Source organism: Sebastes fasciatus, chromosome 17 (genome assembly GCF_043250625.1).
Source record: "Sebastes fasciatus isolate fSebFas1 chromosome 17, fSebFas1.pri, whole genome shotgun sequence".
Classification (NCBI taxonomy): domain Eukaryota; kingdom Metazoa; phylum Chordata; class Actinopteri; order Perciformes; family Sebastidae; genus Sebastes; species Sebastes fasciatus.
Genome location: NC_133811.1, coordinates 23730606 through 23745302, shown reverse-complemented (window position 1 = coordinate 23745302; position 14697 = coordinate 23730606). Strand labels below are relative to the sequence as shown.

Sequence of the window (14697 nt, the reverse complement as noted above, 5' to 3'; positions counted from 1 at the left end):
TTATTATTATTATTATTATTATTATTAGTAGTAGTAGTAGTAGTATTGTTGTAATTGCTAAGGTTTTTTGTTTTTTATCTATTTTATTATTATTATTATTAGTAGTAGTGTTATTACTATATTATTCTTATCATTATTATTATTATGCTTATCATGATGATTATTCTTATTTTATCATTAGATTTTTTATTATTATTATTTATTATTATTATTATTATTATTATTAGTAGTAGTAGTACTATTATTGTTATTACTATAGTTTTTTGTTTTTTATTTTTTGTTTATTTATTGTTCTTTATTTTATTATTATTATTATTATTATTAGTATGTTATTACTATAGTTTTTTTTATTATTATATTTTTAATTATTAATTATAATAATAATTATAATAATAATAATAATAATAATAATAATAATAATAATAATAATTATTATTATTATTATTATTAGTAGTAGTAGTAGTATTGTTGTTATTACTATAGTTTTTTATTTTTTGTGTATTCATTGTTTTTTGTTCATTTTATTATTATTATAATTTGTGTTATTATAATTATTATTATTATTATTATATAATTCGTGGTGGGTGTATATATCCTCCCCGCCCCCTCGTCTGGTGTTTTTCCCGGAAGCGGAAGTCTTCATTCAGGTGGAGCGACAGCAGCAGCAGCCCGTAATAATCCATAACACCTCCATGTAGCAGCAGCCTCTCGGTCTGGTGACACCTCGTCGTCGCCAGACTCAGACACAGTTCACTAACAGCTCGGGTCGGCCCGGTGCGGTTCGGTTGGGTTCGTTACCTTCCTCACTACGTAAACAGTAACATTATTATGGCGGCCGCGGATCCCCGGTGCTCGAGTGACGGCGGGCCGGCCAGCAGAGGAGGATTCCCGGCCGGGGAGAGCAGCGACGGGCCGGGCGGCAGCAGCGGTGGAGGAGGCGGCAGTAGCGGCAGCGGCGCAGAGGGCGACCGGGAGCGGGACCGGGCCACCTTCGAGTGCAACATTTGTTTGGACACTGCCCGGGACGCGGTCATCAGTATGTGCGGCCACTTGTTCTGGTACGAGACGGGGGTAGTTTCTGATGTGTGGAAGGAGGTTGTTTATGTTTCTGACCGGTGTGTAGTTTTGCCGCGGCCTCCGTCAGTTTGACATATTCCGCGGCAGAATCACGCCCCAAAAACGCGTTTTTTTAAACAGCAGATGACAGCGGCAAAGATGGCTTGTTAGTTAGATAACTGAAGTTGGTTTTGTTGTCAGAGCTGCAGTGATGATGAGTGAAGCCTGGTTGCAACATTATAAATGTGTGGTCCATGATGTCTCTGATGAAGGCTGCTGGTCACTCACCATATCTGCAATTTGTTTTCTCGTAATATTACGACTTTTTTTCTCGTAAAGTTATGATTTTATTCTCGTAATATTACGACTTTTCTCGTAAAGTTATGACTTTATTCTCGTAATATTACTACTTTTTTATCGTAAAGTTATGACTTTATTCTCGTAATATTACTACTTTTTTATCGTAAAGTTATGATTTTATTCTCGTAATATGACTTTTTTTCTCGTAAAGTTACAACTTTATCTCATAATATTACGACTTTTTTTCCCGTAAAGTTATAACTTTATTCTCGTAGTATTACGACTTTTTTTCTCGCAAAGTTATGACTTTATTCTCGTAATATTACAACTTTTTACTCTTAATATGACTTTATTCTGGAAATCTCTGATTTTTTTCCCTCAATGTGGCCCTAATACACGTAGTACATTTGCTCTTTGGCCCCTCACTGCATTAGACTTATATACTATATACTTCGACTATAAACTGTGTTACCTTCATCACAATGCTCAAATGTTTTGTGGCTCCAGACACATTTTTTTTGTGCCTAAAATGGCTCTTATAAAACCGTGTTTGTGGTCCTGATGTCTCTGATGAAGGCTGCTGGTCACTCAACATATCTGCAGATTGCACATGTGATCTGCTCTGATCTTGTGAGCAGTTTTAAGTGGTTCAGCTTGATCATATATTATCATATGGTGTGATGTAGGTCAGAGGTCACAACTGCTCACTCACAAACACCCTCTCTGTGACACATTAACTTTCAGTGATCATTTGTAGCTTTGAGATCAGGTCCATGCTCGGTGCACCTGGCAGGTGTGCAGTATGGTGCTAAAACAAATTATACACAGAAAATCAAATAGTTTTTTCACAAAAAATACCAAATATTCTGGTTCCAGCTACTTAAATGCGAGGGTTTGCTGCTTTTTTTGTATTTTAAATAATTGAATTTTTTTATTTTTTAGTTATTTTGGCAGTTGGTTGGATAATACAAGTAATTAAAATATGTTAATTTGGGATGGATTTTTTTCCACAATTTTCTGACAGTATACACTAAAAAAATTATAAATTCATTGAGATGAAAATATATAATAAACTTTATTTATATAGCACTTTTCTAAACAAGGTTACAAAGTGCTTTTCAGAAAAAAAAGAAAATCAACAAAATATAAAAAAAAAAAAAAAAAAAAATCAGCAAAGAATAAAATACAATCAACAGAGGGATCATAAAAACAAGAAACATCTGGGGGTAAAATACAATTTAGATGATAAAAGCCAGCATCATATTAATCACTCAAAACTGTTACCTGTATCTCTGATAAATCAAAATGATATGATATAAATGCAACTTTTTGACCATTAAATCACTGTATCGGCTAATATTTGCTCAATTCCGTTATAATAATATTGGTTTATATGTCAGCTAATAAGTAATTGCAGTAAAGGAATGCCAAAGATGCATCATGTTTGAGGTAATTTAGAAACAGTTTGCCTACCCGAGAGCACTGATAAGTTTATTTATCAACCATAAAATGTCCCGTACGTCTCATTAGTTTAGTAGATTAATCAATAGTGAAAGTGACTTGTCACCCTTGGTTGCACTTTAACTGTGATTCTCGTCCCTTCTCCTATCTCGGTTTTTAAATCAAGTCTTGCGCAAGGCTCTCAACCTTCAAATGTTTTTTTGTTGAACATTCATTCACACATGCACAAAGTGACGTGTTTTAAAGGCTCATTCATGAGTGTTGACTGATGGCCTTGCTCGCTCGCTGGTTGAGGCTAATGTGAGATTAGAGCCAAGAGATTGGGATTGGGGTCAAACCGTAAGGGCATAATACTGTAAGCAGTAGTAAAAGTTATAACACAGAAGAAAACGTGACCTCCCTTTACCCGTTAGTGACGTACGTTTTGGGAGTTTTAAATGATAATGATCTGTGTGGTTGTGTTTTGGAAACAGAGACAGAGTTTAAGGAAGTAGGTTAGTAGGGATGCTCCTGCAGTCCGTAAACCGTGGTCTCTTTGTGACTACGAATGTAATCTCGCTTTCAGTGTCAAGGTTTTTACTCCACTGGGAACAAACAAATGAAGCCCACAAAATGTTTTGAGCTGTAAAAGACCATCATGTACAAGGTGTCTCATAGGTTGACCCTGAACCAGGGTTTTAAACTGCCGATCCGGCCCACAAGACAATGTCATAAGCCCCCCCGTGTGTTTAGAAATTAGCGTCACGCCCAGCCTGCAAGTGACGTGAATTACTTATTGTCTTCTATTTGGAAAATAATAATTAAAATGTCTGGTAAAGCTGCAAAATTAAAAGGAACAGTGTGTAACATTTCGGGGGATCTCTTGGCAGAAATGGAATAAAATATGAATAAGTATGTTTTCATTAGTGTGTAATCACCTGAAAATATGAATATTATGTTTTTGTTAGCTTTAAAAAGAGCCGTTTATATCTACATACGGAGCAGGTCCTCTTTACGAAGTCCACCATGTTTCCACAGTAGCCCAGAAAGCACAAACCAAACACTGGCTCTAGATAGGGACATTCACGTTTTCGCGTCGGCCACCGTAGTTCTCCTACGCGCTTTGAGCACACGGGTGAAGTTTCTGTTAGTAGAATCCGTCAGATCCTACACACTGCACCTTTTAAAGCATAAAAACTGGCCTTTTATTTTGCCTAACTGAACAACTTGTAAAAATGGACACTAAGCTGTGATCAACTGATTTACAGCAGTGCACATGACACCAAAGTCTCTTTTCTCAAACCTAAAATAAAGACTGAACTGGAGGACAGACAGTTTTAAGAGAGATGGACAGCTGATTATTATGCTTTATTAAGTCTTTCTGTCTCATCTACAAGAAGAAAGTTGCCTTTTTTAAAGTTATACAAGCAACATTTCTGTACTAAACATGCAGAGCAGTATGCTAGGCATGAAGAAAAAGAAGAATTGCTCAGCTTTGAAGTGTGTTTTGATAAATGTTTGTGTTACAAAGTACACAAGACCACAGAGCCTGAGGCCTTTTTCATTATCTCAATATTGTCTAATAATCTAGTGTTGATTTATTTAATATTTGATCAGAGAAATTCACCTCACAGTTACAGGTGCAGCAGTTGCATCGAAGCTCCTGCGTTCGGGGATCTGATGTAACTTAGTTGCTAGGTTACCTGTGTCCCCCTTCGTCTCTCTCATCTTCTGTGAAACGTGATGAAACTGTGATGAAACTACCAGCAAGGATGAAAGGTGATGATGACGTTGGATCACCTGCTGCAACTTCAAATCAAAATTGCAACTTAATTGCTTATTAACTGTCTTTATATTTCTATTAGAATTTATATATTATAAATCACTGTCACTCTGTGGCGTAGCTTACAGTTTGTATTTTAGATGGCCTCAGTGTGAGTTAAACGTCTAACCCTGCTTTTATTTTACTTTGACACCATTTATTTCTTTGGTCTTTGGACCATTTCTCCGATAGTTCAGCTGCAGCAAAACAACTACATTTGTAGCCAAAATGCTCACAAATAAATAGAGTTAGCACAATAGAAATCAGAAACTCAACCTGCAATTTACCCTCGAGTGTGTCGGAATATATGACAGATAAATTATTCAGGAAACTGAAAAATTCAAATTTTAAGTAAATTCAGAAAGCCGCCCTACAAGCAAACTGCATGAGATTCTAGAGGAAATGATTTGTGTGTAAAAGACATTAACGTCACTTCAATATTTTGAGGTGTGACGTCTTTATGATCCCTGAGTGAAAGACGCCGGCCACACAGGCTGCAGTGAGCTCTCATGCACCGAGACTGAATGAGAGCTCATGCTGGAAGTAGAGCGAGAAAAATTAGATCAAAGGAAAGTAGGGCTGCAACTAACGATTCATTTCATTGACGATTAATCTGTCGATTATTTTCCTGATTAATCGATTAGTTGTTTGGTCTATAAAATGGTGAAAAATGTCGATCAGTGTTTCCCAACGGTTTTAAATCTAATTTTAGGAAAACTATCATATTATAAAGAACACACCACCACATGCATAACATCTGAGCTTTAAAAAAGTTGCCTTCAGCACAGTCCCTGTAACATCCAACATCATACTGTAGCACTACTTTGAGAGGGCACATCTCTTTGCAAATGAAATAAAGTATTGCCCGAGTTCATCTTAACATGTAATATATCCATGAAAAATGTATAGTGTTTTCGAGAATCAATACAGTATCACAACACCCCTACTGCCAATTATTTATTTTTTTATTTTTTTGAAGCGTTTAGTCTATAAAATGTCAGACAATAGTGAAAAATCCCCATATTTTTCGCCAGACCAAACACTTTGAAACCTTGAAATATTGATCATACCATCACAGAAGATAAAGAAAAGCAGCAAATCTGCACAATTGAGAAGCCGGATCTAAATTTAGTTTAGCCGATTATTTGTCTATAGATCGGCTAATTGATCAATTGACCGATTGATGGACTCGTTATTTTACACTGTTAGTTATATTAAAGTGGATATACTGTAGTTACAGTATTACCTTCATTAAAAACAGTGATCCTGGAATAGTTCATGTTTAGTCTTGGCCTCTTTTTTTCCCCAGTAGGTTGAGTCAAGTTTAGAGCTGAATCAATTAGTCGATCAACAGGAAGGTATTCGTTTCAGGTTGTTGAAAGTTAACTCGTTGTATGGAAACGCAATTTGAATACACCACCCCGTGTTTCTCAAAACATGCATTTTTAACTATTTCGACTCCTTTGCTCCGTTAATCTTTTTATTTTTTTTTAACAAAACAAGACGTGAAGACGTCAACATGGGAATTAGGAATTATTAGGTGCAGCACAAAAATTTAAGACAGTAGATCAGGGCTGCAACTAACGATTATTTTCATTGTCTATTCATCCTTCGATTGTTTTCATGATTAGTTGTTTGGTCTATAAAATGCCAGAAAATGGTGATCGGTGTTTCCCAAAGCCCAAGATGACGTCCTCAAATGTCTTGTTTTGTCCACAACTCAAAAAAAAGTCAGTTTACAGTCATAGAGGAGTAAAGGAACCAGAAAATATTCACATTTAAGAAGCTGGAATCAGAGAATTGTTAATTCTTAAAAACAATTACTCGGGCGGCTGGTTAGCTCAGTCGGTAGAGCGAGCGCCCATGTATCGCCAAGGCTCAGTCCTAGCAGCGGTGGACCCGGGTTCGAATCCGGCCTGTGGTCCTTTCCGCATGTCATTTCTCTTTCTCCCCCTTTCCAACACTCTATCCACTGTCCTATCAATAAAATACTTAAAAATCACCCCAAAAAATAACTTTAAAAAAAAAAAAAATAAATTACTCAAATCGATTATCAAAATAGTTGGCGAATAATTTAATAGTTGACAACAAATCAATTATTTTGCTGCTCTACTGTAGTTCCATGCAGCCAAACTCTTCCCGTTGCTGCAGCTAACGTTTCAGATAAGGCTTTTTGTCTTGCCTAAAACACCCACCAAGCATTGTGTTCAGTGAAACATTACTGCCGTGTATGTCTGTAAACACATGATTAAGATCAGAGGGGAGTAACTAGACAATAATCCACTCTCGGCTTATCTTCTTATTCTAAATTTGATGTTATGAAAATGAGACTCTGCATCCATTTAATGGCTCTAGTGGGGTCACATAATGGAGTTCTGCAGTCTGAATGGTTTCTGAGCCTCTTATTGGAAATTAAGCAGTTATTTTCAGGTCACAAGAGCTCGGCTATACGTGTGGCCACATGTCGAATCACCGTTGAATGGGTTGTTGTGTTAACTTAGGCCTCGCTTTGTTCGGCTGTTTGTAGCCACAGGAATGTCATTCTCAGCAGCGATCTGATAGCCGCTGTTACACTAATACTGTACACACCGAGCCACGCTCCGTATGTGTGAGGAAAAAGCCTGCATGTTTTGTGGTTTTCGTGTTTTGGTTTGGTCCACCTGAGGCAATGACTGAGGTTTTGAATGTTTTATGCTTTTGAAGTGCTGAAAGTGTTGAAAACAAGTCCTGCCTGTTCCTCTGCATGATCCGAGCTAACTTTGCTGTTGAAGTTTATCTCACAAGGAATCTCTGACAGAAGCACTTTTTAGAGACATTAAACCCACAGTAGGCAGTTTATTTTTAGCATCATTGGGCAAAAATAACCTTTCAGCATATTGTAATTCAAGTGTTCTGAGAGAAAACTAGACTTCTGCACCTCCTCATGGCTCTGTTTTCAGGCTTTAGAAAAATCCATCCTGTGATGGGAAACTTTGGCCAATCACAGGTCATTTCAGGGAGCGTTCCTATTGGCTGTTCATTTAACAGACGCAGCTGTCAATCACTCACAAACTCCAATCAAACGGTCAAACTAGTCAGCGCTGATCAAATACTGTTACTGTAATGCCTATTTCTCACCTCAATTGTTGTCAGAAACATCTTTACTGTTTAGCTGTATATAAGAAAGTTTGCTCCATCTGGTGGGCGAGGCTTTGTATTTCCTCAACTGATCTCAACATGACTGCCAGGTCACAAACTTTCTCATTTTACAGCTAAACAGTACACTACGAGATGTTTCTGAAAACATTTGAGGCGAGAAATAGGCATTACAGATACAGAATATTGATTCATATTTGTCTAGTTTGACCGTTTGGTCAGAGTTGGCAAGTGATTGACAGCTGCTCAAAGACGACAAGGCTCCAGCTCGGCGCTGATTGGTTGTTTTCCTCCGGTCTGTGAAATCTTGCAAATGCCATTAGGAACACCGGAGGACACAGAGGCACATGATTTTTTTTCAGATTACCTGTCTCATGCACTACAGTCAAGATATAGTGTTTTATCAAAATATTTTTTTTATTCATATTTGCTCCAATTCTACCCGCTGTTGCTTTAAGAACATGGTGAAGTCAGAAATTATGCATTTATACAGAAGAGAAAAGAATAGTTTCCTACTAACTGTACTGTTACACACACTGGCTGTATTGTTTTTGCATCCACATGTCTTCTCAGTCAAAAAAAACGTACCATCATGACAGGAACATGTTATCTTATCTTGTAAAACAAGCGCTGCTTACCTCATGGAAACTTTAAGCTTTCTGTAGTGGCTGAACTCTAATTAACTGAGGTCTTAGGGCAAAACTAAACTCATTTATTCAAACATTTAATTTATGTAAGGGATAAAAATAAACCCAGACATGGCGATGCAGGACCCCAACGCGAAGCGGCCTCGCTTATTACAAGGCTACTTACTTAAGAAATCAATATTTAAAATGAGGTCAGAACTGCATCCATAGCAGCGTTCTGCTATACAGAAATAACAGACCGTAGAATGCCGTAATTGACCAATCAGTCGAGTATTCAACAAAGCCGGGTAATAAAATGCACTTTATGGTGCAGTTAGAGAGCTTTCAGACTTGCAGATTAGTTTGGTTAATAAATTAAAAACCACAAGACAAACACGGAGTCCCTTTACCGTTGTCATATACTGGATTGAAGTTTATCTAATGAAATCCTAAGCAAATAAAAATTAGAAGAAAAAAAAATTCTAACTTTTGTATTTCAATTGGAGTAGTAATTTTATGCAGTTGCCGACTGTATTTCATAGGGTTATTTCCACTATTTTTAAAACCGTTCAGGAATAATGAATTAACTCTATAAACGAGGGCTGACCTGAATAACAATATGTAATAATAATGTATAAATCTCCAAATAGCCCATTAAATAAGAATAATTCCACAACATTATTCAACATTAATTATTATTGTCAGACAGAAACGGGGGGAGATGGAGACAGACAGACAGACAGAAGAACTTGTCAGCCTGCTGCGCCGCGCCACTCAGCGAAGCTTCGAATATTTCTCACCGAAGTCCAAAAAAATAGTATTCAGGACAGCCCTACTTTCAACATTTCTTTGTACAGTTAGATATTTATGGGCCGTTACAGAGTTATAAAGGTGTAAGAGAGAGAAATACTCACTGATTTGGCATTTCCTCAAACCTGCATCCTGCACTCCCACAATGCAGCAGCAGGTCGGCCGTACTGCCGACAACAGATGGAGCCATTTAATACTAACGACGGGGAGCAGGGACACGTTTAATCAGCCCCCTCGTTAGGAACAGGTGCTTCTGGCCAGGTGGGACTCCACGGGAAGATTCACACAGTTACCAAAAACAGACTTTATATTCAATCTATACATAATATTATACATATAATAAACTGGCTCCAGGAATGTTGGTGCTGTTATCGAAGCAAGCTGGTGACTATTGTGAGAATGCAAACTAATGTTTTGTTTGTCTCTGTCTCTACAGCTGGCCCTGTCTTCACCAAGTAAGTAGTTCCTCTGTCATGATACTCGTTAAACAGCCACACAGGTGTTTTCAATACTCTGACTGATTAGACTTCTGAAATGACTGACAGAACGTAAATCAACAACTGATTTGTTGTTTACGTCCTTTAGCCACACATTCACAGGTTCCATGCAGGTTGCTGTTCTATAATCACAGTCAGGACAGTCGATTGACAGGAAATTAATCTGCAACTATTTTGATGGCAGATTAAACGTTTGGCGCACTTTCCATACAGATATGCTAAACATTTATTGTTTCCAGATTTTTTAAATGTGAGGATTTTTTTTGCCGTCTGTGGGGTTTGGACTGTGAGGTTTTTGTTGGTCGGACAAAATTGGCACTTTCGGCTTTGTTCGGCTCACTATTCTCTGACAAATCAATCCATGAATCGAGAAACAAATTGGGAAATGGAAATTGATGGGCGTTTTACTATTTTCTGACTTAAATTAGACTTAAAACATAATTGATGGATTAACCCATGATGGAACTGTCAGTTGCATCAGCCCATGACAATATTAAAGGGGACATATCATGCTCATTTCCAGGTTCATACTTGTATTTGGGGTTTTCTACTAGAACATGTTTACATGCCTTAATGTTCAAAAAACACTTTATTTTTCACATACTGTCTGTCTGAATATACCTGTATTCACCCTCTGTCTAAAACGCTCCGTTTTAGTGCCTGTCTCTTTAAGCCCCCCTCCTGAAAAAGCCCAATCTGCTCTGATTGGCTCGTAAGAAAAATACAGTGCACCTTTTCAAAGGTATATATTCTAACGAGCCTGTATGTGACATAGGAAGAGGTAGCAAATCTGAATGACTTGTTGAATCACATGTTTTCTGATCTGGGCAGCCCACAAAAAAACTGACTGGGTTGTCTTACTTCACAGTTTTAGGGTTGGTAGGCACTCTGGATACCCAAATGTATGAACACAAGCACTGAAAAAGTGAGTTTTTCTATGATATGTCCCCTTTAACTCCACCTCACTCACTTCCACCGAAGCCTGTAAAACTGATTCATTCAAGAATTTGCCAGTTTCTGTGCGAGCTCCGACCAGCTCAGGCACTTCCATATGTCAAAACGTACCTGTCTTGCGTGTTTGTGGCCGAGTCATTGATTCAAACATTGTCCCATCAACCCGTTTTATACAATACCACAGCACCAGAATTTAGCAAAGCTCCGTCTTCCGGTCGGTGTGGTCTGTCTGAACTTTAAAATGGCTAAACCCTAACGTAAAAGGGATAGTAGGTCTGTACTGTACCGGCCCACAGAGGACGTCTCTAATCAAACACAATAGGTGAAAACACACCTGTGTGAGCGAGCTACCGCTGAGTCGGGCCTTTTTTTTTTTTACTCCAGCACTCGGCATGTTAACCTAAATGTAATCAGCACACGGTTGTGATGTAACCTCAGCATGGAAACTACACCTGTCAGTTGACTTAGTGCAGCTTAAACATGCTAATGCACTTAATGCCTCTGTTTACTGCAGCTTTCTCTCTGTCACTCTACTCTTACACTGCTCTCAGTGTAGCAGCATAAGCACTTCATACCATACAGTAGATTCAAGTAGAGATTAAACATGACTGCAACCATTTGTGGAAATGTATTTACTGTTAATCTCTACAAGTTTTTGTTGTGAATGTGCCGCTGGACACAAGCCTTTCTTAGACTTCGGCACTGAACCCAGCATTTAGACAGTAGAAAGGTGTTTTTATCTGATCTATGTTGTTAATCTTTCTTCCTCCGTTGCTCCTCTCAGTGGTTGGAGACGCGGCCCAGCAGGCAGCAGTGTCCTGTATGTAAAGCAGGGATCAGCAGAGAGAAGGTCATCCCACTGTACGGCAGAGGGAGCTCCAGCCAAGAGGACCCCAGGTACACCGAGAGTCTGCATCTGTGTGTGTGTATTTTCTGTTATCGCCTCATGGGTCACGTATGATTTGATGTTTTTCTTCTGTGGTTGTTCAGGTTGAAAACTCCACCTCGGCCTCAGGGACAGAGAACAGAGCCAGAGAGTCGAGGCGGGGTGAGTCGTTTTTTTTCACCCACTGATTAAGCTCACAATATTGATATTCTCTTTTTATGTTTGTCTTATTTTTTTAAACTGTTTTTTTTTTTTTCTGTCAGATGTTTCAGGGTTTCGGGGACACCGGCTTTCACATGTCTTTCGGCATCGGTGCTTTCCCCTTCGGCTTCTTCACCACAGTCTTCAACGCCAACGACCCCTTTCACAGAGCAGGTAAACGCACGAAGACACAAACGTTATTCTCTCACTGGTTAACAAACCTCTTTCTTTCCAAATAAAACCAATTTGAACGGTCTAAATAGCTGATAATGATCAGTTAAAGTGATACATCCTTGCTGCTTTTGTAATAATTAAATTATTGTTTTGAGTTGTTAATTGATTTCTAATGATAAATATATACATACATTTGCATAAAAAAGCATATTTGCCCACTCCCATGTTGATAAGAGTATTACTTGACAAATCTCCCTTTAAGAACAGAAAAAATTTGATTAATTTGTAATTAATCGCGATTAACTATGAAAAATCATGCGATTAATCGCAATTAAATATTTTAAATGAATTGACAGCCCTAGTATTAACCTTTTCCCACCCATCTCTCCCCAATGTCAGACCAGTATGGACCAGGTGATCACCAAGGCACCGCTAACCTCAACAACGGCAATAACAACTGGCAAGACTCCCTCTTCCTGTTCGTGGCCATCTTCTTCTTCTTCTGGCTGCTGAGTGTGTGATGGAGACCAGACGGGAGGGATAGATGGATAGACGAGTGGATCGATAAGCGGGGAGGGAGGAGCGCAAAAAAAACACACACTTAAACTCAAGCCACAGACACACACTCATTATTTTACATTTCCTAGCAGGTACTAACTTGGGAGAGAGCGTAGCATTGTGTTCAATCCCAAAACAAGACATACAGGATATATATTATATAAATATTATATTTGAGGATTCTCAGCCCCACACACCTGCTTCGTTGATTTTGTTTATGCAAGAAACACTGGAAAGTAGTGGTGCGTGAATCCCAAAATAAGTCATGTTGGCCCTCCCTCTCTACATGCACTTGTAGATATATGCACACAGAAAACTAACTGTTGGGTTCAGAGACAGTATTAAGTGATCGGGGTGAGCTATGTAAAGATTTTTGGTGCAGAAAAGAGGTGGGTGGAGGATAATTCGGGGCAGTGACTAATTCTGTTTTGGTTTTTCACATTCCTCTTGAAGGTTTATTCCTTCGATTGAGAGAGAGAGGGAGACACGTTGTGGAAGAGAGGGAGGGGTATGTATGAGATAGCGTAGTTGTTGCTATAGCAGCTTTTTCTTACTCTAAAAAGGCCAAAGAGTAGCGGATCGGTCATGTACGATGTCGGGGAGTGAAAAAATGTAATCGAATTATGTTCCTGTTTACAGTTTCCTCCTGAATTGAACTCCTACAATTTGCGACTAAACAGATGGACGGATAGAAATAGCACAGATGGATGCATTTTTTTTATATACATGTCTTAACAAAAACCAGCCATTGCACTGTGAAGTCATTTGTAGACGGAGCTTGTCCTAAAGATTGGAGCGTGTGCTGGCGTTTAACCACTTGTTGTGTCTTTTCCTCACAAAGCTGTAGAAACATGAATGAAGGGCCAGTTTGGGAGCTTTTCGCATCGACATGAGCAACTTGAGAGAGTAAAAAGCAATCTGACACACACAGTTTGTTAATTACAGAGCAAATTGTCATGAGAGAAAGTACTGGCTAATAAAGTAGCTCAATGAGATGATACAAAACTCATGACGGCGGAGGTTGATGTAGTGAAGTGAGGAGAATCCTTTGAGTTATTCGTGGAGGTGAAAAAGGTCAGCACACTAAGAATTTACAGGAGTGAACTTGGTGTCACAGTTGATTTGGTTTTTTTTCCTGACTACGTGTCTGTGTCCGAGTGAGTGCGTAAACATTATATATTTGTATATATGAATATTGTAAATGCTGTTTTTACGTGTTTTCTGAGTGGATGAGCAGCCGCGGAGGGCGATGGAGGAGGAGATGATGAGCGAGTGCTTTTGTAAAGCGAGAAATTATCCGGTTCCTGGTTTTCCGTTAATTCTTTCCTTTGACTCAAAAAAAAAAAAAAGGCTTGCAGCCCAAACTAATAACTCTTCTGCCAACCTCTCCCTTTAAGTTAAATAAATGTTATGAACGCAAAAAAGTTTGTCCTTCCCTGCTAATGTGATTTGATATAAGGATGTTTTGCTCTCTTGTAACCGACACAGGGCACGCTAAAGATCTTCCTTTTAGTGTACAAAGTGTTCGGAGCAGTTGAGCGATATAACACACATTCATCTTAATATTTGACAACTTGACAAGCAAAATGTGCTTCTCTCACGTCTTTCTAACTCCACACCTTCAGATTTTCAAACTCGTAGTCTTCAGCTCCAACCGACAAGGCAATTGATCAGATTTCACGCAGCTCTCCGGAGCCAGAAATAGCTTCATACGGCTTTTTTTTTTTACACATATACAGTAGTCCTCCCCAACACCTGTATGTGTAATATCACTGGAAATCAGCTCAACTAGATGTAATGAGTGGGTGTTTGGCATTTAAACATTCACACCAGGGTTATAGATGATGCCGAATGTCCTCTGTTGGATGACAGGATGGCTGCAGGGGGCTTGTCATTTCTTGCATACTTGTCTGTTCAAGCTACACTTTGTATTATAAGGCTTATGTGACACTAAAACAAGATTTGACAGACTAAAACTGGAGACATTGTGCAAAACCAAATGATGTAGGAGATTAAAACTTCATTAAAACATCGACTTGTTTTGTGTCGTCATTTCTACATTTTAATATTATCAAACTTGGGTATGTGTATCATCTGTTTATTAAAATATGTCATTCAATCCAGGTCAGGAAACAAATAAAAAAAGAAAAAATGGTGTGAATTCGTTTTTTTGTAGGCTTTAAAAAAAAGGAAAATGTTTTCTTGTTTTTGATTTGATATGTAATCTAATAAACAAGA

General features: G+C 38.3%; 1 protein-coding gene across 1 annotated transcript; it reads left to right on the top strand.

Moving 5' to 3' along the window:
* The first annotated feature begins 637 nt into the window (after positions 1 to 637).
* On the top strand, positions 638 to 14614 carry rnf5 (ring finger protein 5). Its single transcript, XM_074614431.1, has 6 exons — positions 638 to 1058; positions 9626 to 9644; positions 11425 to 11537; positions 11631 to 11688; positions 11790 to 11901; positions 12301 to 14614. Exons 1-6 carry the CDS (start codon positions 829 to 831, stop codon positions 12420 to 12422), a joined length of 654 nt encoding a protein of 217 aa, XP_074470532.1. The 5' UTR covers positions 638 to 828; the 3' UTR covers positions 12423 to 14614.
* The last annotated feature ends 83 nt before the right edge of the window (positions 14615 to 14697 follow it).